The sequence below is a fragment of the Poecile atricapillus genome, chromosome 4 (assembly GCF_030490865.1).
Source record: "Poecile atricapillus isolate bPoeAtr1 chromosome 4, bPoeAtr1.hap1, whole genome shotgun sequence".
Classification (NCBI taxonomy): Eukaryota; Metazoa; Chordata; class Aves; order Passeriformes; family Paridae; genus Poecile; species Poecile atricapillus.
Window position 1 is genome coordinate 44,811,208 of NC_081252.1, and position 21,175 is coordinate 44,832,382.

General features: G+C 38.9%; 3 protein-coding genes across 10 annotated transcripts in view; 1 reads left to right on the forward strand and 2 right to left on the reverse strand.

The window, feature by feature from the left end:
- Positions 1-14,119, reverse strand: LRP2BP (LRP2 binding protein). 5 transcript variants are annotated; one of them, XM_058837352.1, is made up of 8 exons: positions 13,995-14,119; positions 10,393-10,499; positions 8,373-8,486; positions 6,703-6,845; positions 6,520-6,625; positions 5,839-6,062; positions 1,947-2,112; positions 1-166 (listed from the first exon to the last, which is right to left on the reverse strand). In XM_058837352.1, exons 3-8 carry the CDS (start codon positions 8,424-8,426, stop codon positions 101-103), a joined length of 759 nt encoding a protein of 252 aa, XP_058693335.1. In that variant the 5' UTR covers positions 8,427-8,486; positions 10,393-10,499; positions 13,995-14,119; the 3' UTR covers positions 1-100. The 5 variants fall into 5 exon arrangements, with proteins under 5 accessions (XP_058693335.1, XP_058693336.1, XP_058693334.1 ...); XM_058837353.1 differs by having other exon boundaries at positions 10,393-10,502; XM_058837351.1 differs by lacking the exon at positions 13,995-14,119 and adding an exon at positions 10,783-11,852.
- On the forward strand, positions 13,131-16,347 carry ANKRD37 (ankyrin repeat domain 37). Its single transcript, XM_058837358.1, has 5 exons — positions 13,131-13,956; positions 14,302-14,454; positions 15,172-15,263; positions 15,710-15,939; positions 16,220-16,347. Exons 1-5 carry the CDS (start codon positions 13,549-13,551, stop codon positions 16,231-16,233), a joined length of 897 nt encoding a protein of 298 aa, XP_058693341.1. The 5' UTR covers positions 13,131-13,548; the 3' UTR covers positions 16,234-16,347.
- UFSP2 (UFM1 specific peptidase 2) overlaps positions 15,938-21,175 on the reverse strand; it is a 15,695-nt gene continuing 10,457 nt past the window's right edge. For all 4 annotated transcript variants that reach the window (XM_058837357.1, XM_058837356.1, XM_058837354.1 and 1 more), the window contains 3 exons: positions 20,399-20,475; positions 18,573-18,697; positions 15,938-17,081 (listed from right to left, as the gene is read on the reverse strand). In XM_058837357.1, the coding sequence (XP_058693340.1) occupies positions 16,995-17,081; positions 18,573-18,697; positions 20,399-20,475 (289 nt within the window). In that variant the 3' untranslated portion in view covers positions 15,938-16,994. The remainder of the gene's footprint in view (positions 17,082-18,572; positions 18,698-20,398; positions 20,476-21,175) is intronic.

Consider the following 21,175-nt stretch of genomic DNA (forward strand, 5'->3'; position numbering starts at 1 on the left):
AAAGCAAGCCGTAAGTGATGAACAGTCTATAATTGCTGGAGATTAATGATGGTTTATTGTAGGAAATACATTTATATACCAGTCACAGTTAAAAGAAACACTAAATTCTCCCAAGATTAGCTGCCGATTCAAGGTGAGAAGCAACAGCAGGATCCAGATGGCATGCCTTTAAAAACAAAGAGTATCAGAGTTCTGGTTTATAGCTACAATAAAATTGTATGGTATCAATACGAGATTAGCAAGTCTTTAAGTGTAAAAAAATCTGAGATGGTCAACTTGCTGAAGTATTGAAAAGTTAACATATTTGCATTTGAATCCTTTTTCTGATGCCACATAATAATAAAAAAAAAAGTATTTAAAAGTAGCATACAGGACTATAGTGTTAGTCTTGAGTTTATTTTTTTTAATTCTATGTGTTGGCATGGCATATGCACCACAGCTGGAAAAATAAATCTGCTTACAGACTGGATGAGTTTCACTCAGCCATAATCTATTTCAGGACCCTTAGGGATGTCCATATTGTCTTCTCATCTCTTACAATACTGACTTGTTCTCAGAATGGTAGGCCAAATCCAGAGCTGAGCAGTCAATTAAAACAAGTAAGACTTTAAGTGTAATTGTACAGTTAACATGAGAATTTTCCAGGTACAAAAAACCCTGGACACCCCCACAATTCTTTTAAAGTTACTTTTTGAGGGAGCTTCCTTGTTTATTTTGTTGCTTCTCTTTTGCTATTGATTTAGGGACACGTGACCCCAGTCACAGGAACTATCTCTTTATAGTGAGACATTACTGACATTCCTAGACCAGTCTCAGCTGTACAGCAAGTGAATAATGAGTGAAAGTCGTAGTCTTCTTTCAGTTGTGGCAGTTTTACTACACTTTAAAAGATGGTGGGAAGGGCTACACTCCTGCAGAGCCATGCAGCAATTTAATCCTGATGGACCTCTTCAGTGCCTTAACTAGGAATAGTGGTCATAATATCCTCCTTGTCATCCTATCCTCTATAACATTTTTCACAGTGGGAGAACAAAATATTTAAAATGTCTACTCAGATCTCCTGCTCTGCTAAGCCTTTTCTATCAGTGACTTCCCTGAGTAAAGACCCATAAAAATTGTTTGATAACTTATCATCTACATAACTCTCCATTCATTTAGATTGCATCAAGATGGATACCAACATATTCTACCTGCAGAAACAAATGGGCACTACATGCACAGAAACCATAGTCTCTGAAGCACAGATGCCAACTTGCTATATTCCCTTCAGCTGGTATAATTACCTTGCCTTGATGCCTTTAAGCATCACTGATATTATTCAACAGATTAATCTTCTATCAAAAGATTAATCTTCTAGAGGCCATTATTAGTATTTTTCCTCAAGCTTATTTTTCATCAATCTTACTTCAAATTTAGAACTTTGAAAAAGTGTTTTTTTTCCCCGTGTATATTGAACAGAAAAAGCAGTAAATTCTCACCTATCATGGAAAACATAAATATAAAAATAAGCAGAAGAACCAGTTATGGCAAATTTAAGTATCATTAATAAAGGTTGTAATTGTTCCAGAATCTAAAGGATATGGAAAAGTTATGATTTTTCAGTTGTGAGAGAATAACAGAAAGCAAATTAATTTGGTATAGAATTATTCAAATTATTTAGCTAATTTATCTTGTAAGTTACCAAGCTCTTTGCTGTGGTGATTACCATAGATTTTGTTGTTGTTGGTTATATTGCTTGCTTAAGCAAGTGGGCAGATAGCATCCTTACAAGGCTATTTGAGTGGTTTTCAGTACACTTCTATTGCTCTACAATTTCTTGAAAAGATTTTTTTTTAAACATAGTGTTGGAGTCCTTAAGGAATTAGCAAGTTTAGACTAGACTCAGATCCAAGGCATCACTCAATTTCACAAGATATAAACTAGACTGTAAGACTTTCTCAACTTACTTTAGAATAGTACCTCTCAGAAGCATCCTGGTCTTTCTGTGTGCCTCGGCCAAGCTGGAAGCATCTAGCTAAGTAGAAAGCAGCCATAGCAGCCCCCTTGGCTACATATGTTGGGTGACAGTCACTTATCTTGGCTAGCATGTTGATGTCATAATTTTTTGTAGCCCTGTTTTGGAATTTAGAGCATTACATTAGATAATGCTAGATCAAGCAATAATTGATGTTGACCATATATGCCTTTGACAATGCCTCTTTTCTATTTACAATATTACCCAGAATAAGCTGAAATTTACATGTATTCAGCATCTTATGTGGATTCTTCTATTTTGTATTTGAAAGCTAGTCTTATTTGAATATTGTGACATTAAACAGCAAACAAGTATACAACTTTTGAAGTCACTTTCACCATAGTTTATACTAGTTACAAAAGGCAACATATTTTACGCTAATTTTTCCCATTAAATTATTTTATGGAAATTATATGTAGAAGAAAGGCAAAGTTCTTATTTAATCTTGTTTCACTACATGAGCAACCTCATGTAGTGGAAAATGTCCCTGCCCACAGGACTGGAACTAGATAATCTTTGAAGAGCCAACCCAGACCATTCTGTGATTCTATGATTTGAAAATTTCCAGTTTTTACAAGGAAATTGGCAAATCATAGTAAACTGAAAATCCTGGACTTCCTGAGAGCCCCTGGTTATAAAACTCTGTCAGAAAAACTACTTATCACTGTCTCAGCTCAATTATTTAGTTTCTTCTGTATGCTTGCTGTCATCTGAGTCTCAGTAAGTTTTTACTAAGAACCATTTTAAGAATCAGAGGGACAAAGTGAATGTTGTTTTAACTATCAAGCTATAATTATCTAGTATTGTCACTAATATTAGAAAATGCTATACCTAAATGGGAATTGATTTTTTTCTGTTGTTTTAAAACGGATACCCCCAAGCCCCATATCCTTTCCAGATACCAAAGAGTAATTATATGCTTCTTTACACATCATTTTAGCTGTGTCAGAGTCACAGACTTGACAGAAGAAGGAAAAGTGCAAGTAATTTCAGTTTATAGATACTTCCTATAAACCAGTGTTTATGAAAGATTGTTCTCAATGACCCTCTGCACATCAGTGCCCTCTAGATCACTTGGATGTGTTGAGAATGATCACCTAATTTAGTCCCATTAGAAACACAGTAACACAACTGTTACTACTTAGCAAGAACATGTAAATAAAACAACAGTAATATATTACTTCTTGTTTTCCTGATATGTAACATTTTTCCCTTCCTTTCCAAAAGATAATATACAGAATACTGATGCAAATAATGATATCCAGTCAAGTCAGGCAAAAATTCTATTTCAACACAGCCGACTTGAAGAAAATACTGCAGCAATTGGTAAGTACAACTGTGTGGAATAACAAAATTATTTGAAGTGAAGTATCAGTAGGTAATGCTGACTCAAAGAATTAGGCAAGGTTATACTGTATACAGTCACATTATGTATATAATGTAACAAATGTAGTTGCTATGAACATAGGACAAATTTAGCAGAAAAGGTATTGGTGCTTGATACTATTGGCTGAACTGTTGGGGTTTTTGCCTCAAGGCTAACTTCAATTCTAATTAAGTGGAACTGTTTCAAGTATGGTTGCAGTGTTTTATTTCAGAAATGGTCACCTCTGACAGTACTGTGGGATTTCATTGCTATTTTCTGCAATCACAATTGCAGCTGATGAAGTGCACTCTATTTGTCTGGACAATCTACCATGCAGCATTTGACTGGAGGGGATTAATTCCAACCGAGACAGGCTAGACCAGACCAAACAGCTATCATGTACTGACAGTGCAGAAGGAAAGGCAGCAGTCCAGAGAGAAACAATCCTTCCCAGCATGGAGTAGAGCAAACAGCATCCATAGCTGAACTACTGAATTACCAGAACTTCTGTTATGCAGTGGCATACAGTACACAAAGTGCAGCTTCTGTAAGATGGTAAGTTGTGACATATTTACTACTGCAGCAGCAGCTATGTATGCATACCCCAAAAAGCAAAAATGTTTTTGTGTGCCACTTGTGCAAGCAGTCAATCTATCTGCATCTTATTTCCAGCAAATCAATAATCTGATTGACAGACTGAACTTTTAACAATACAGTGGTAAACTCTGGAGGTTTGTCACAGCAATGTTGAACATAGTAGAACATCTTCACAGAAATGTATGTGAAATTTCATACATTTCTGTGAACATGTTCCACAGTGAACTGAAACAATACACAGAAATGTGCTGTTCGTCAGCCATAGAACATTGCACCAACAGTGATCTTGTCCTGCTTGATTAATTCAAGATACAGAAGTGGACCTGAAGTGGTTGCACTTGTGCCATGTTCCAACTAACTGGGAAATAAACCAGGCCAACCAGAGCAGCAACAAATGTTCCATAGCTGCTTCCCAGGATGAGGCCTAGAAGACACCACCTCAAGTGTATGTGGACAGTGCACACAGCCTGGGGACCAAACAGGAGGAACTGGAGCTCTGCACCCACTCAAAGTCACACAACCCTAGGAGTAACTGAAGCATGGTGGAACAACTCACATGGCAGGAGGACTGTGATGGACAGATTGGCTGTTTTGTAAAGACAGAAAAAGAGGAGGAGTCATGCTTTGAGTTAAGAAGAACCTTGAATGTGGAGAAGTTAACTATGGGAATTCTGGAAGCCTTATTGAATGTCTCTAGGCCAGGATCAGAGGGGTCTTGAGGGGTCTTATGCATCTGTTACTGACCTCTGAATCAAGACAGTAAAGACCAGCGAGACAATGCTTGGGTTCCTTAAGTAAGCTTTGGGTAACAGAATCTGGATGTTATGGGTGACTTGAACTACCCAGGCATTAGATGCAAGAAGAATACAGCATCTCCTAGGACACCCATAAAGTTCCTGAAACAGAGCAGTGGAGTAGTGCTGCTTCAAACAAATGTCAGAATCAAAAAAAAAGCAAAACCAAATCTGGAATGAGGCACTACTTGACTTGCTACTTGCAAGTCAAGAAAATCTACTTTGTAGGACCTCAGTGAGTGATAGTCTTGGGTGCAATGACCACAATATTGAGCATCTGGGATCCTGCTGAGCACTCTGAGGGTTATTACCAACACAAAAGTTTTAGATTTCAGAATAGTAAACTTCAGCTCACAGCACAGTTGGGATGGTCTCCATAGGAAGCTTCCATGGAGAATAAAGGAGTTAGTGAGTGCTGGGAACTTTTCAAGCATGCTCTCCTGGAAGCACAATGAAGTGTCTGTTCATCCCCTTTGAAGGTAAGGAAAGTAGGTGGAGCAAGAGACGCCCTTGGCTTAACTCCAAGCTTCTGAGCCTGCGCAAAACCAAGGGAGAAACATACCAGTGATGGAAAAGCAGGTAAAGGGAAGTGCTGGATTCATTGGCTTTGTACACTTTTAAGGTTCCGCTGGACAGAATGCTGGGCCATTGTGTCTAGACTGTGCTTTTGCCAAACAAGGTTGAACCAGATGATCACGGATATCCCTTCCAACCTGGGGGTTCTTTGACACTGAGTGTAGGGGTTAAAGGGAATGGTGAAGGAAGTAGCCTAGAGGAGACAGTGGACAAGGAAGTCAGGATTGCATGTGGGCATCTGCTTTGGATTCTATTTTAAGGCTGTTTTGCTTTATAGGGTCAGAAGGAAAAGTTCTATCATACTGAGTAATTGAGAACCTTATAGTATTTATTTTGTCATTGGCTATTCTGTTGTTAAAGATGTTTTGCAATTCATTATCTCAAACATTTCTTGAGTTTGAAAGATAAGACCATCATCTTAATTAATAATTTAAATCTCTTTTATGTGGTTTTGCATGAAGAACCCTAAAGAAAAATAAAACAAAAATTACCTTTTGGCTAGTGCAGCAGCTTTTGAGTAAAATTTTCTAGTGTAGTAATATTCCACTAGATGGCCTTGAGCATAGATGTTTCCAAGTTCTGCTGCTTTTCTCAAACACTCCAAAGCAGCTTTAGTGTTTTGATGTGTACCTTGTCCATAGAGATACATAATGCCAAGTGCTCCTTGTGATTCCAGATTTCCATTGCCACATGCTTCTGAATGCCAGAAAAAAGCCTGAACAAGAGGCACAAAGATGGGAGTATAAATTACTTAGCTGATTTTCTTGTATATTGCTTCCATAAAAGCTTTTACACTAACCATCCTGTAAAAAGTGCTTAGACATAAAATAAAGAAGAATCCTTGTAAGGCTTTTAAACCGGCTTCATTTACTATCAGAGCTGCCAATCAGTGTTACCTACTTGAAATATGAAGATTACCAAAGCTGACAAAACTTTAATCTATCATTCTTTCTGATATTCTCACTACAAAAAAAAAAAAAATCTTAGCTAGCAGTGTCAAGTGAGTCAAAATGAGGAATTCTGGCCATCTGTTCACATAGGCTTAAATGGATGATAATGTCTACTCAAAATACAGCTTTCAGAGTCAAATATACCACTGTACTTTTAATTTCTCTGAAATTAAAAATTAATCATGACTAATTTTTATTTCAAAAGGTACAAGTGGGCTTTACCTTCTCCAGATCTTTTAGACTTGGCATAGAATAAAGCATTCCTAAAGTACTCTGGGCCTTTATGCTTGCTTTTGGATTTCCATCATCTGCAGCAGTAAGCCACAACCTAAGAAAATGGGGACAATAACGTTTAAGAAACGCGCAATCTTAAAATTTTTCAGGAAAAGCACAGACTGCCCTTACCTTTCAGCCTCTTCAGTTGAATGTTTAACACCACATCCTTCATAATATGCCCTGCCAAGATTGTACGCAGCTGCAAACTTCAACTGTCTTGCTTCTGGGGAATCAGAGTTGAGTATTTTATTCATGTATTCCACTCCCTTTTCCTAAAATTGAGCCATTTAAGTTGTTATGTTCAGACTGTGAAGAGGATGAAATATATAACCTGAGATGCACTAACTTCTCGGCAAGACAGGTAATTTTTTCCCCTTAGAAGAAATGCTGAGGCATACTGTCAGGACAGCTTGGAAAACACTGTCATACCAAAGCAGAACTGATCTTTGGTTACTAGACAGCCCCTAAATTTTCGACCCCAGCAGATTTTCAGCATGAAACATTTCCTTGTAAATGTTCATCTGAATAATATATTACTCTTCTTCACTGACAAAATTTTTCCCAAAAATATTGTGCTTACATAAATGAATGTCACGTCCTATACTTGGAAAATTTTCAATTTCAGAATTCTGAGAACTTTTTAATATTGCATAATGTATTTGAAATAATAAAACAACCTTAACAAGAAGGCAAAGTGATACATAGTACACTTCCAAGTACCTGCATTTAAAATACCTTAGACTCATAAAGGACAAAAACTGATAATGTTAAATAAGCAGATGGAGAACATTGCATATGAGCTGCTGGGCCTCAGAAGTACTTTGGAAGTAAGATTTACGCTGTCAGGATTTAGCATGGAGACCCTGTTTAAATACACTAGAAATGGTCCTTTATAAAAGGTTTTGATTTTATTCAGCTTTCATACTGTAATACACAAGAAAGAAAGAAACTTTGGTAGAATGTTTATTTGCAAATGAACGAACGTGGTAATTATGCAGGCATACAGAAAAAAATAAACCACCTCTAAACACCAATCAGAATGTTTTCAGTTCTGCTGACAATGCTGTAAGCACCAGACAGGAGTCACATTTGTTAATATACTCTTTAGTTCATTTTTTTGGCCTTCTGTCTTATAATCTACCCTTTTATTCCTAATGCTTGTATTCTCTTCTCATGCCACTTTTTAGGATCATCTTCACCAACAAATTAACTCTCCTTATTGTAGCAAATCATTCCTTTGTCTTCCTTTTTTGTAATATAATTCTTCCATTTGAATTCTTCAAATTCTCGCAAATTTAATTTTCCATGCGCCTAATTTCAAAATATTACTGCCAATCTTGGCAGAAGCACAATCATCTCTAGCATCTATGCTAACAGAATAGAAAGTACCTTGAAAATATCTTTCTGCCAGAGATTTTATGCTTTGAAATACAATTGTTTGATTTCCATTTGGACTCACTTTATTTTCATCTACATAAATTGCTTATTAAAAAGTAAAAAAATTTAAAGTAACTTTTTTAACATAGCTTCCGCATGAAGTCCAACCAAGCCCTTGAAAGTTAATTTTAAAATAGAAACTACTGTATTCTTTTATTCCTATTGTTATTATAACCGTTTTTGAGAACTTCCTCACCCAGAGCACTTGCTCTTTAATGATGCTCTGTAAACATCTGTGCTTTATGAAACTAAATGAAAAGGCTGTTAATTTTAAACTAAATAATCATGCTTACAAAAAAGCTCCTAGTAATGATGAGCTAATATTAGAAGAAAAATAAAAAGTGTGCAGCTAAATTACTCACAGGGTCTTTTTTAGTGCCAAGTCCATCATAATACATTACACCAAGCTGATACATTGCTTGAAAATCTGTATCCTTGATTTTTTCAAATTGTTTTAATGCTTTTTCATACAACCCCTGGGAAAGAGAAAGCAAACAATAACTCTACGATATATACAGCCTTACAATTTTTCAACCTGAAGTATTTCTCTCATGAACGAAGAACAAAAAATTGCAACCACAGAACTGGCAGAAAACAGAGACAGTAAGTTAACAACCACAAGAAAGTCAGGCAACCAAAAGCTATTCCGACAAACTCTCCCCTCTCACAAATTGCCATTTTTTTAGTCTCAGGAGATAAAGTCTAACTCAGAGTCCCTCACCCATCTATCTGGCATCCTTTAACACAGGCCAGCTGTTCTTACACCTCAAGGGTTTAACAGTCTGCTTTTACATCTCTGGTAAGGGTTGGTTTCACAAAGACTAATAAATCAGATATCTGCCACACATTTCTTATGAAGGTATCACCTGCAACAACAGAGATACTTTCACTCCTAAGAATGAATCTCAGAGAGTACTTGCTTCCACATTAAGTCTAAGAAGCAACCATATTTAAAAATACAGTTAAACAACTGTAATACAACAGTTAACTGAGCCTGGTGTCCTAACTGAAATATTTTTACACATAAACACTAAGTAAAAACAATAGTGAAATTAAAATGTTCTTCTCTATATTTTTAATTCAAATTTTCTGTGTGTTTTGATTAAAAAAAAAAGACTGCAAAAGCTTAGAACCAAGCAACAGCTCAGCAGTCAAAAGTCCTCACAATGACCAATCATTCCCTATAAATACTGTCCAAGTTATTATCTTAAACTACTAATTGTCTTGGGAGCTTGCCCATTTTGATTGTGGGGGCTTTGTAGTTTTAAAGAACTGAAGAGAAAAAGGCCAGTTTCTTTTTACAGCTAGCTGTCATGAATATCAGAAAAAGAAGTACATATTTAATCTCACCCTTCCTGAGAATTTAGTGCCATATGAAGAAGACACAGGACTGTGATTAGGAAGTGGTTTTTTTTCTAATATCCAGAAGTACAGTGCTATGAGCATGTGCATTTTTAGGCACTACAGACATACATTAAAAAGTGTGAAAATTAAAACCTGTTCAAAGAATAAATTTGTACATTTATTTGTATTTATTTATTGTACAATGGGATGTACAACAATATCTATCATGGACATCTAAGCCAGCTTGTCAAGTGAAACAGACAGGAGTCTGTTCATTCAGCTCCATGGAGTTAGTCTCAGGTAATTCACTAATGAAAACATTAAGGATAGGGCCCAGAAAGAAAAAAAACCTGAGTGAGCTTATCCTGTTCCTGCTGCAAACCGTGAGACTGATTTACACTGCAACACTGCTGCACTGTAAACAGTACTGAATCCCTGCATGTCACGTTGGAAAATTCCTGACTCGGTGTTTGTACTACATTCTTCTCTATCTTCCTGAACTAAGTTCTGATTTTCACAGGAAGCTGAGGTTTAAGTTCACCTGCCAGGCAGTCTTACTCTGTTCCTTGATCATTTACTTTCTAAGACTTGGATGACCAATTTTAGCCAAAGTGGGCAGGGACGGAGATCATGAAGATAATAAATTTCAACAAATTCCAGTTCCTGTGTGGGGAACAAAGATTGAAAGCTGTGTCTTGGTTGGGGCTCACACTTACTTTAACTGAAAAAAAAAGTGTGTTGTATTTGGGCAGTCAACTGCCCAAAAACCCTACCTGGCTTGGAAGTTAGCTATGAGGATAGGTTGCTGCTTGCTTTTCTGGTCCTTAGGAGACCTGTGAGAGAACTGGAAGACCTCTCTAGATGCTTGGGGAAAGTGTAGGCAAAGCATATTTAGGGGGAACACTTGGTGATTTTTATGGGATACGAAGAGGCATAGGGCACCTCTTGTAGGTTTTTTTAAGGTGTCTCTTGTTTCGGTGAAAAGGTGTTGAAAATTGTCTGCTTTATAATATTTACTAAAAAGAGGGAAAGCACAACCTGTTCATAGTAATGTTGTCCATCCAGAAAAGGCGCTGGAGGATCTCCACCTGCCTCTCTCACCAGCGACTCTTCTTCTGCCACCAATGTACCACAGGAGCGGTTCTCTGCTTAAAAACAGAAACACGTTTGAGGTTGTCCCCTAAGAGGTGGAATACAGTAAAGGTCTGAAGCTGGCCGGGTGCCCTTTTAATATGTTCTTCAAAAGACTAAGATAAAAGAGAAGGCTGTGTTACAAAACGGAAAAGTTGACTGAAGACCGCCCGAAGGAAACGTTCAGTGAGGGCAGCCTGACCCTTGCGTGCGCGCAATCCGCCGCGGACGAGCTGGAAGCCGCACCTGGCCCAAGCGGGGAGCTGCCGGCCGGAGCGGGCTGGCTGGGAGCGCTACCTGGCACGGCAGGCTCCTGCGGCAGCCGCTCGCAGCACAGCGCCATCCAGCACCGCCGGTCCAGCTCCCCCGGCAGCCCCGCGCCCGAAGGCGGCTCGGGCCAAGCCTGCTGGGCCGTGCGGGCCCGGGCCCGGCCCGCCCGGGAACGGCCACAAGGGAGCGCGGCCGCGGCCTTCGCTGGTGCCGAGCTCCTGGCACCGCCGGCCCCGGATCTACCCCTGCTGCTGTGCCGGGGCCCGCCGCAGCCCTGCCCGGCCCGTGCCGGCACCCGGCGCCGCTCCGTAGCTGGGCCTCGGCTCCCACGGCTTTTGGCAAGGCAGGAGGAAGACTGGGAACGTGAGGACGCCATTTTCCGTTTGGGATTTGCGGTAGTTGCTCCACCTCCGGCCGTTGTGCGGTGCCAAACTGTCAGGAAGGGGCAGCACAGGCTGGGGCTGGACACGCAGCCCATCTTCCCTGCTACCGCCGGGCCTGGAGGAAATGAAAAGCAGAAGCCCAAAATGCTCTGCACAACACGACTATAGGCGAAAGGGGCAGAAACACTGAATGCAATTCGGAGAAAAAGGCACCAGGCCATGACACTTCAGTCTAGCAGGCGGGACTTCACTTCCAGTGATCAGAAACTGTTTGTTGTAATGCAGTTTACTTTACCCATATAGATATTAAAAAAAATTATAATTGAGGGGAAATGCTGTTCGAGGTTTCTCCTGGAATGTAAGGCATTGCTTTCGTTTCCGTCGATTGCTTCTAGTTGTGTCTCTTACAGAAAGGGAATAATACCAAAATGCATGAGAGTGCTTTCAAAATAATCTTTAACCGTGTACCCAGCTTCTTCTTTTTTTCCAGATGGTTATCATCCTTCCATTTTTGGCAGTGTGATCTGTTTCTATAGCAACAGGGACAGAGGCAGCAATCAAAACGAGAGAGTGATGTCTGCAGATTTGTGTGGTTAAAACTGTGGGCTCAACGTGATGTTTTCCAGCAGCCCCAAGTGACTTTAAGTACAAAGAAACTCCTAAAATTAATCCTGATTCATTTTGTGTAGATGATACAACCGAAGAAGTCTACAGGAAAATAAACGTCTTCTTTTTTATTATTTTGTTTGTTTGTTTGTTTTGGTGTTTTGGGGTTTTTTGGTGGGTTTTTTTTTTTTTTTTAAAGCATCAATTAATTACTTGATTTAACAGGCAGAGTGAAAAACAGTCTGTGAAAGCAGCAGTACTTTTCAGCAAAGACAACAATGGCCTGCATGGCTGCTTTTGATGCAGAAGGGTGTGAGATTCACCAGCACACCTTGGTTTATCTGACTGCTTACATATTTATTTATTTACACATTTTTCCAATTTAATTTTGTTGATACCTATGCAAGATCTGACCTGAGATAAAAAGCACAGAGGAATTTTTGCTAAGTTATATTCCAGAACAGCTATAGCCAGAGAGCCTCATCCTTAACTGGCACTTAGGGCTGCCCTGTACAACACAGATGAGAATTGTTGCTTCTGTGTTTATGCCAGTACAAGTACTGGATATTCAAAAGCAGAAGAGTTTTGCAGGCACTAATGAGGTGCACAAAATGTGACCTGAAGCTCAAGAACTAATTAACAGCAGGAATTTGAAGAGAGTTTTGGCTGGCCAGATGCAGATGTGTATGTAGGGGGTGCTAAGCTGGAAAGATGAGATTCCTTGGGTGCAGCTTGAAACCTCTGAATCGCTGAGGTAGTGTAGGGAGGGAAGATCTTTAAAACAAAACCAAAAAAACCAAAACACAACCTCTTGGACAATCCAAAACTGTTTAGTCTTAAGCTAATTCTGGATATGTATGTTTTCAAAAGTCTTTTAAAGTTGCATAAACAGCGACTGTGGATTTCTGGCATCTGTGCAGACGTATTTCATCCCTAACAAAGCATAGTTAGAAATGTAGGAATTTTATTTGTTTTACTAATTTGCTTGGCTAGCTGTTCAGGGAAAAAACCCAATACAACAATTTGTAATTACACAAGTGTACTTCTTTCCATATAAAAGAGAAGTGAAAACTATCACTGAAATAATTCTGCTGAATTGATCACAGGCTATCTACCTTTAAAATTTTTATTGTCTATGCCCATATTCCACTAAAATAATTTATATTACCTTTCCCGAAGGAGAAGCGGAAGGTAATTTCATGTTTGTGAATTCATTTCAGAACTATGTATGCCCTAAAGGAACATTGGTAGGCTTCTTTTACCCTTTCTCTGTTTATTAAAACCATGCCATTATCGTTTGGTTTTTTAAATACGTGACTTTCCATTATTTTTATTAAGTGATGGTAGTGATTATGAGGAACTTCCATAACAAACATGTAGGTATTTGACACAGAAGGAAATACCATAATGCTAAGGGAACAGAACTGTGCACCTTGGACACTCTAGGATACTTCAACCTCATTAAGTGACAATCAAAGTTCTGTTTTTGCAAACGTGTTTTGAGCAGAGATGTAACAGGTGGCTGTGCCCAGAGATCCACCATTGCCAATTCTAGTTCAGACTGGTGATGAACTTGCTGTAATGTCTGTGCTGAAGGCTGAAGGGGAGAGCTGGGTTTCACAGCGTGGCACGTCCGGCCAACCTCCCTGGCTTAGAGGCAGAGCATAGGCAGAATGACGGTACGGATTTCTTTTTACTAACTTAAGCTTTTTGGGGGGGAATATGTAAATTAGTTCTCTATTGTTTCCGCTCCTAGATCCAAGTCTGCCTTGATCTAGCCTTCCCAAACCCGCGTTAAGGTCCGATGGCAGCAGCACAACCTGGCGAACACCAGGCCGCTCTCAGGGCTCGGCGGCTCCCGGCTCCCGGCGGCAGCGGGGCTTCCGGCGACGCCCGCTCCCGGCCGGTGCAGCAGCCGGTGCCGGGCTGCCCGGGGCTCCGGAGGGCGCTGCCGCGGCTTGCGAGTGTGTGCGGGACGTGCCGGGCGGCCCCGCACCACATGGCCGCCCCCGCCGCCAGCCCCGGCCCGGCGCGGCCGCGGCCCCGCCGTGCCCCCGGGGCGGCCAATGGGCGGCCAATGGGCGGGGCGGGGCTGCGGGCCCGGCGCTCGCAGCCGGACGGGGCGGCGGGTACGGACCGACCCGCGCCTCCGGCCCCGACAGCCCCGCGCCAGCAAAGGGAAGCGATGCTGATGCTGGACTGCAATTCAGAGGTGAGCTTTGCCAGGGGCTGTCTGTGGTTTTGTCTTACCTGGAGCCCAGCTGCGGAAGTGAATGAGGTGCAGTTTGGCTGGAGTTGCTGCTGTTAATGTTGCGACACTACCGCTGTCGATCGGTATTTCTGGTTAAGAGATTAAAAGCCAAAAACGTCTTTCTTGCACTGCTCTTTAAAAAAAAAAAAATATATATATATATATATTTAAAAGGCAGTCTCAAGGAACATGAAGATCCAGTGATTTGGAAGGGGAATGTTTTTTGCTGTGATGCAGTGTTCTGGCACCTGCCTTGGCTTACACTGGCAGTAACATTTATTTTTTTCTTTTGATGTCTTGTTTCAGACTGGTAGTTTCAGCAACCTATTTGAGATAGGAACCGGTGTGAATGCACCTGCAGATGCCTCTGGTCAGTCTCCAGCTCACTTAGCTGCTTGTGGTGGTGAAGCTTTTTTTCTACTTTGGCAACTGCAAACAGGAGCAAATTTGAACCAACAGGTAAAAAACACAAACATTTTATTCCTTCCACTTCTAATCTGGCATGTCAGTAAATCCACTTTATATTATTTACATGCTTTTTATATAAGAGAGGGTTTTTTTAATACTAATTTGTATTGTATGAGATATCTGGATTTGCTTATTCTAGAGTAACATAGCATGAACCAGAAATACTGTCTATATTGCATTAGTAACTTCACTTGCAATGTATAATTTCATTTTCACACTTACAGAGCTGCATGCAGATGTCTAAACAACTTAATTCTTTTACACAACTGAGTATTTATTTTTCCTCCAAAGGTTTGTCCCTACTTCCAGTAAATGTAAGGATTCTTACTCGATCGAGTTGTTTGTCTGTTTCCTTATACCTCTGAGCCGATAGCAAGCTCAGATTGCTGTGATTGCTGGTCACAGCAATCCCTGAATGGTGCTAAGAGATGCTGATAATCTGCATAGAGAGTATTCTGTTTAAGTTATCTTTTAGAAGGCAAAGGTTAAACAATGAGTTCTGCAGGAGACAGCACTTCTACTTTGTGGTGATGAATACATTAGACATTTAATGGTAGTTACCAAGTACACTTTACTAGCTGTATTCCTTTAACCTCTCTTTCAGCTCACAACAGACTGGTATACATAAACAGTCATTTTGGAGAACAAGACAGCTTTATCCTACTCCTCTTCTTGCAAATGACTGTTATATATAAACTGTGTTTTTAGGATTGCCTTGGAGAAGCCCCGATACATAAAGCAGCAAAAGTTGGAAGTTTGGAATGTCTTGCTCTCCTTGTTGCTGGTGATGCTAAAATTGAGTAAGTTGAGTGACATTTAATAACTTCAGTAAGAGTATGAAAGGATGTGCATTTTACAGAGTGCATTTAACTTGCTCAGAACATGTGTGCTAAGGCTGCAAATATAGCATGCCTATAGCCATAGAGTATTAAAAACTGACATAAACACCAAACAAGCACAGACCAATGCTGTTTAGCTATATACCTCTGTGGTAACTGCTGAGAGAATATTCCTGATCATAATCTTACCCTCTTCTTGCCTTTCTGATATGCTAAGACAGTAACAGCCTGATGACAAATTTATTTTAAAATAATTATTCCTTTCTGTACTTAATACCAGCCCCCTTGGCAAATCTTCTTGGTATTGAGTCTCGGTACTTATTTTCATACACCTGTGTAAATTACCACTTAGTCAGTGCTTGCTCATTATTCCAGTTTAATTGGTTATTGTTGATTCTGTATTTCAGCTTGTGCAACAACAGTGGACAAACAGCAGCAGACCTTGCAGTGGATTATGGCTTTCTGGAATGTGCCAAGTTCCTCAGGACAATTCAGCACACTCAGACAATAAAACTGAGAGGACAGTCTGGATACTTGCTAAGTGACAGACATGGCTTGCGGAGAGAGGATCCAACTGCACAGAAACAAGAAAGTGAAACCAGCAGATCCATAAACAGGAAGAGGAGAAGATCAGATGGTATGCAGTAGCGTTGGTTTAATACAATTCAGAATATTTTAGAAATGTTTTTAGCATCAAAGTAAAACAAATGTGTGTTAGACACAGAGCAGCTAGATTTAGAAGCCTCCTAGTAAGGATGAACTTGCATAGATACTTAAGGTTAGGGTCTTCTTGGAAATGGACATGTGGAATGCCACTTAAGAGACTACTTTAATACAGAAAAAATAAAAATCATAGGTACTCTTCATGATGTACTGATGACGTAGCTACAGACTTATTTTGTTTGTTTCTATGACAGATCTTGTCTCCTAGCTGCCAGAAGAAACAGTAATGCCAACATGAAATATGGGGAATCCGAAGTCTGAAGAACCATGACTGGATGAAACACTGAGCAGTTAGATGTGTGTGCTGGGACATTGTCTCCTTCTGAGAAGGAGGAAAGCTTGTTTATTGTTACTTCTTACAGAAGAATGTTGTGAGGTTTTTTCCCCCCTGGAATACTTGTATTCATTCAGCTATAAATAAATTATGATGGAAAAATTAATTCTCTTGCTTTTTTTTTTCTGTAAATGTGAGAGCAAAATTAATAAAATTCAGTAAATATAGCCATTTTTCCCCACTCCTAAAGTGCATCATCAAGAATACCAGCAACAAACAAGGCCTTTGAACAGATTCATAAAGGACATGGCAACTGGCTAAGTGGAACCTGAAAGGCAGAGGACAGTATATCTTTTTGTCATGAAAATATTCCATAAAACAAAAGGATTTGGCATTTAATCTATAAAGATTCTAATAGAAGAGAAAACACTACATAAGCCTAAAATTGTGCTACAAAAAATTACAGAGTGTTTGTTGCCTAGTAAATGCATTTGTGAGGATACAGTTCAAAGCAGGTAACTCTTATTTCTAGAGGTTTCATTAAAAAAAATAGTTTCTCAATTTAAGTAATTCAACCAACATTTCTATTTCAACTGGGTTTTGATTGACTTAAAGCATTATTTTGATAAATAACAGGATAGTTTTATCTAGATTAGCTACTATTCTGTCTCAGCGCGTTCAGCGTAAGAGTGAATTTAAATAGCTTTTGGTCGTTGAGGTAGGCACAGATTATAATAGGCATCCTTGTTCCAGAACTCCGGGCCCTTCCATCCACACCAGCCCTGTCCAAAGAAAAGCAAGACAGCTTTTAAATCTACTTCAAATTCTGTTTTTTCCTGTCTACTATTATTGAGTCTATTCTAATTTTACTAATCATACTAATCAAAGATGTATGAATTATTTTCAAATGTCTATAGAATGCAATGGCAATTTTCAGAAAGCTCTCTACATACCTGGCAACACATTAGTGGAAAACATACTACAAAGACTCTCTCCCCTCTCTCCCCCTTCCTCCCTCCCCATCTTAGTTTTTAGAAAGTATCATCTTCCCATCCCACCTCCCTTCTGCTGCTCCTGAGAGGCTCTGAAAGTCCATTATTCTCACAGTTTTCCTTTCTTATCCTGAATCCTTGCCTTCTTTGGTAACAGTTGATATTTCAGCCCCAAACAGAGCTCCTAATACCAGAAATTGTGCTATTCAACCTGATTCAGCAGAAGCAAATCATCTAACAAAATCTTTTAAGTTTGCAGAGTACCACATTATTGGAGGTGTTTTTAAAGAAAAGAGCCTCACTTTTGATGAGGAAAGTGGGTTCTGCATTTATTTTATCCTTGTGGACCACTGAATCATTCTTTACAGCTAGTAGCTGTAACAGCCTTTGGTCATATATGTTCTTTGGAAATCATTTCTTCCTGATCATTTCAAGCTTTGATCATTATAGGCCAGCAAAATGTTTCTTAAACAGCTCTTTTTTTCTGTTTGTTGTTGTTGGTTTTTTGGTGTCTTTTTTTGTTTGGTTGGTTGGTTTTCTGTTTATTTGGGTTTTTTGTTAGTCCTACACAAGGGTATCAAAGATTAGAAATAAAAGTTACTACTTGCAACTTAATATGAAAAACAGAAAAGACACTGATTAGCTAGCACTCACAGGATTATTTAGCTGCTTTTAGAGTTTACATTTCTGACGCTATATTTACTGGTTTGTAATGGGATGCGTCATTCCTTTTAGTGGCTTTAAAAGTGGAAATTACATTACACACCCTTAAGCGGTTTGGAGTTTTTCCACATTTTCAAAACAATTCAGTACCTACCCTCTGAACATTGTTCGAGGCCTGATCTGAGAATGGTTAGTGTTGGATTTTTAAAGTAACTTTTACAATTTAAAATAAATTATCTTCTCTGCTTCATTTAGAGCATCTTATAGCCTGAACAGAATTTTCTGTTTTATTCAAAATACAAAATACATTTATCATATATACTCCTGGATAAAGGGGAGATGGGTGAATTCATATAAAATAAAGAACATTGCTTTATAGTATAATAATTTGATGTACTTGCTGGTCTTATACATCTCCAAAGACACTACATTTCAGAAACTGACAATACTTAGTTTATTGTAGCATGCAGGCTAACTGGGGTCAGTGCTTCTTCCATAAAGAATGGAGAAGCCATTCAACAAAATGGCCAATTTGCATTTGGCTGGACATTATTTTTTAAACGCCAGAATACATGAATATACATAAATGTGTGAATATATATGTGCATCAAGCCTCACCTTTTCCAAAATAACATGCAGATCTTCTCCTCCAGTGTAATGTGGGTCTAGAATCAAGTATTTTATGTGCCCTGTAGTCTCATTCCAAGCCACTCCTAATATTGTGTGAGCCAAAACACCTCCACCTAAAATACGAGAAACACAGATACTTGATTTTTTTTCCATTGGGATTGAATTAATGTGCAAGGGTTAAATAAAAGTACATCAACACCTTTAATTAACAGATTAGCTTTTATCAAGATGATTCTGAAAGTGTCTGACATAAGATTCTTCACATTATTAAACAATGTACCTTTAGTACATCTAAGAAAGGTTAGTTGTAGTAACTAAACTAAGTAGAAATGCATTTTCCAAATTTGTTCCAAGTCAGCAAGGCAGACTGAATCCTCAACACTTCCACCAGATGAAGTCAAGAATACTTCAAACATCTCTTCTGCACTTTAAAGAAACCTAACTGTAGGAAAGAAATCTGCAAAATTTCCTGGTTGTAAAAGGACTAAAATTAGAAGAGAAATCAGAATTCCTGGAAGAAGTTTATCTGCTGTTTTCTACTAAGTTACGTCAATGAATATTAGGGGCAGAATAGTAAATTCTGATTTCCCTTTCCCCAGCCTGCAAACAGGAAAAAGGGATATTTTGATGAGATGGGCACAGGTTAACTCTTGAATGTTTCTTTCAGATAACATGCAATACTTTACGTCCCCACAGTACTGTAGTAATAACTCCACAAAGCACGTAGGGATTGCAAAATCACTGGAAGAATACAAGCAAAAACAATCCCCAAACCCCACCCTCAAAAAGCCCAACTCCAATGATAACAAAAATTAAACAACCTACAAGGGAGCTTTATAGGGAAAGGTAAGTTACAGACTAAAAGATTTTTCAATATAGGATTGCACATTCTTGAAATTCAGACAAAGAGGCTGCTGAAAGGCCAAGAATATTTAATAGAATCATAGAATGGTTTGGGTTGTAAGGGACTTTAAGTAACACCTAGTTCCAACTCCCCCTGCAATGGGCAGGTCACCTCACACTTGACCAGGTGCTTAAAGCTCCATCCAACCTGGCCTTAAACATTAGGCCACCCCCCTGGCCTTGGCCCATTCACAGCTTCTCTGGGCAGCCTGTTCTTCTGTCTCACCACCTTCACAGGGAAACATTTCTTCCTAATGTCTAATCTAAATCATCTCCATATCGAAGTCTGGACTTCTGGCACCTTTGTTTTGAGAAAGTTACACTGTATTATGGAATGACAAATACAGACTGCAAAATTGCTTAAATTAATGTTATTAAAGTTGAAAATAGTAATATCAATATTACTCATTTCCTAAAACACAGCATGGAAAAAAATAGTTTAATTAACGTTACAGTATTTTTACAAATGGCACTTCTTATCATAGCAGTATTTCAGATTATTAAAACTAGTCTTAAAGCAAATTTGGATAATACCCTTCTCTTCCAAGCCAGATAAACAATACTCTTCTCTGAGAGGAAGTTTTGGAGAACTCTATGAACTTCTGTTTCTGTAGAGAATGGAAGTTAGGTCAAGCTCTGACTTAACAGCAATATTTAAAAACACCCTTTAGACTGGCTTTTGTTACCATGTTTAATTAATACTGAGCTTGAAAGAAATAATGAATAAAAAGATACCAGCTAGACTAAACTGTATAATTTTTGAGGCTACCTTGGGAAAACTGTAATTTTTAATTCATCTACAGTTTTGATTAACTCTTGTACAGCAAATTAAATGGGTTCTAATTGAAATGAAATTCAGCACAGGGAGGCCATGCACTTTCATTACCATTCGTCAACACTCAAGCACTTACCAATCATAATTGGAGTTCCCTCAGTCTTGAAATGATTAGCAAGCTCTCTTCCCTGCAACGCTAGTTCAGAACCCTGGCTAGGTAAGAAAAACAGTAACAGATTTGTCATTCTGTCTAGGTTTACTTCTTGAATTATCCATTAAACTCGTTCACTGCATAGATAACCAATTAGAAGGTCTCTTGGATTATTCCTGGGTAAACTTCCTGAGAAAATCTGAAAACCACTTTCTAACACAAGGTCTATCTGCTAGGCAAGGAAATGAATACAGACATTTTTAATGTCTTGTATTTATATTTCTTTATACAGTGACTAATATTTTTAAAGCCCCAGTAAGAGTCTGTGTGCCTGCTTCCCAAGCGGAGAGAATTGATTAAATGCAGACAGAATACAAAACTGGGAAATGGTGCATTTATTATAAAGGATCCAGTACTGGCATTGCTGGTGCAGCTGTGAAGTCTTATTTCCATAAAGAATTAGAGATGCTAGCTGGAAATAAGCCCAAAACAAAAATGCTATCCACTGCCAGTGACCAGATGAAAAAGCTGCATGATTGTTTCCTCTTCCCGGCATGGTAGTGACGTTGGTTTTTCATAACACTGAGATAAACTGGTGCTCCCTTGTAGCAGCACTACAAGCAATTCTATCCAGTTCAGAAAAGAACGTATTCTATATTCTCATATGCAGGAATAAAAATCTTCTTACTGGCAGGGCTCGTCATAGATGCTATAAATAATAGGTGGATCATCTCCAAGTACAAGCTCTGGTACAAAAAAAAA

Bases quoted from the DNA above. Each gene is read 5' to 3' on its own strand.
- LRP2BP (XM_058837349.1), bottom strand. From the start codon at position 11,359: ATGGCCTGGTGCCTTTTTCTCCGAATTGCATTCAGTGTTTCTGCCCCT. The intron at 10,500-10,731 runs GTGCGGCTTCCA...GTTTTTAAGCAG, and splicing joins CAGCTCCCCGCTTGGGCCAG to AGAACCGCTCCTGTGGTACA. The intron at 8,487-10,392 runs GTTGTGCTTTCC...TCTCTTTCCCAG, and splicing joins GACAACATTACTATGAACAG to GGGTTGTATGAAAAAGCATT.
- ANKRD37 (XM_058837358.1), top strand. From the start codon at position 13,549: ATGGCAGCAGCACAACCTGGCGAACACCAGGCCGCTCTCAGGGCTCGG. The intron at 13,957-14,301 runs GTGAGCTTTGCC...GTCTTGTTTCAG, and splicing joins TGCTGGACTGCAATTCAGAG to ACTGGTAGTTTCAGCAACCT. The intron at 14,455-15,171 runs GTAAAAAACACA...CTGTGTTTTTAG, and splicing joins GAGCAAATTTGAACCAACAG to GATTGCCTTGGAGAAGCCCC.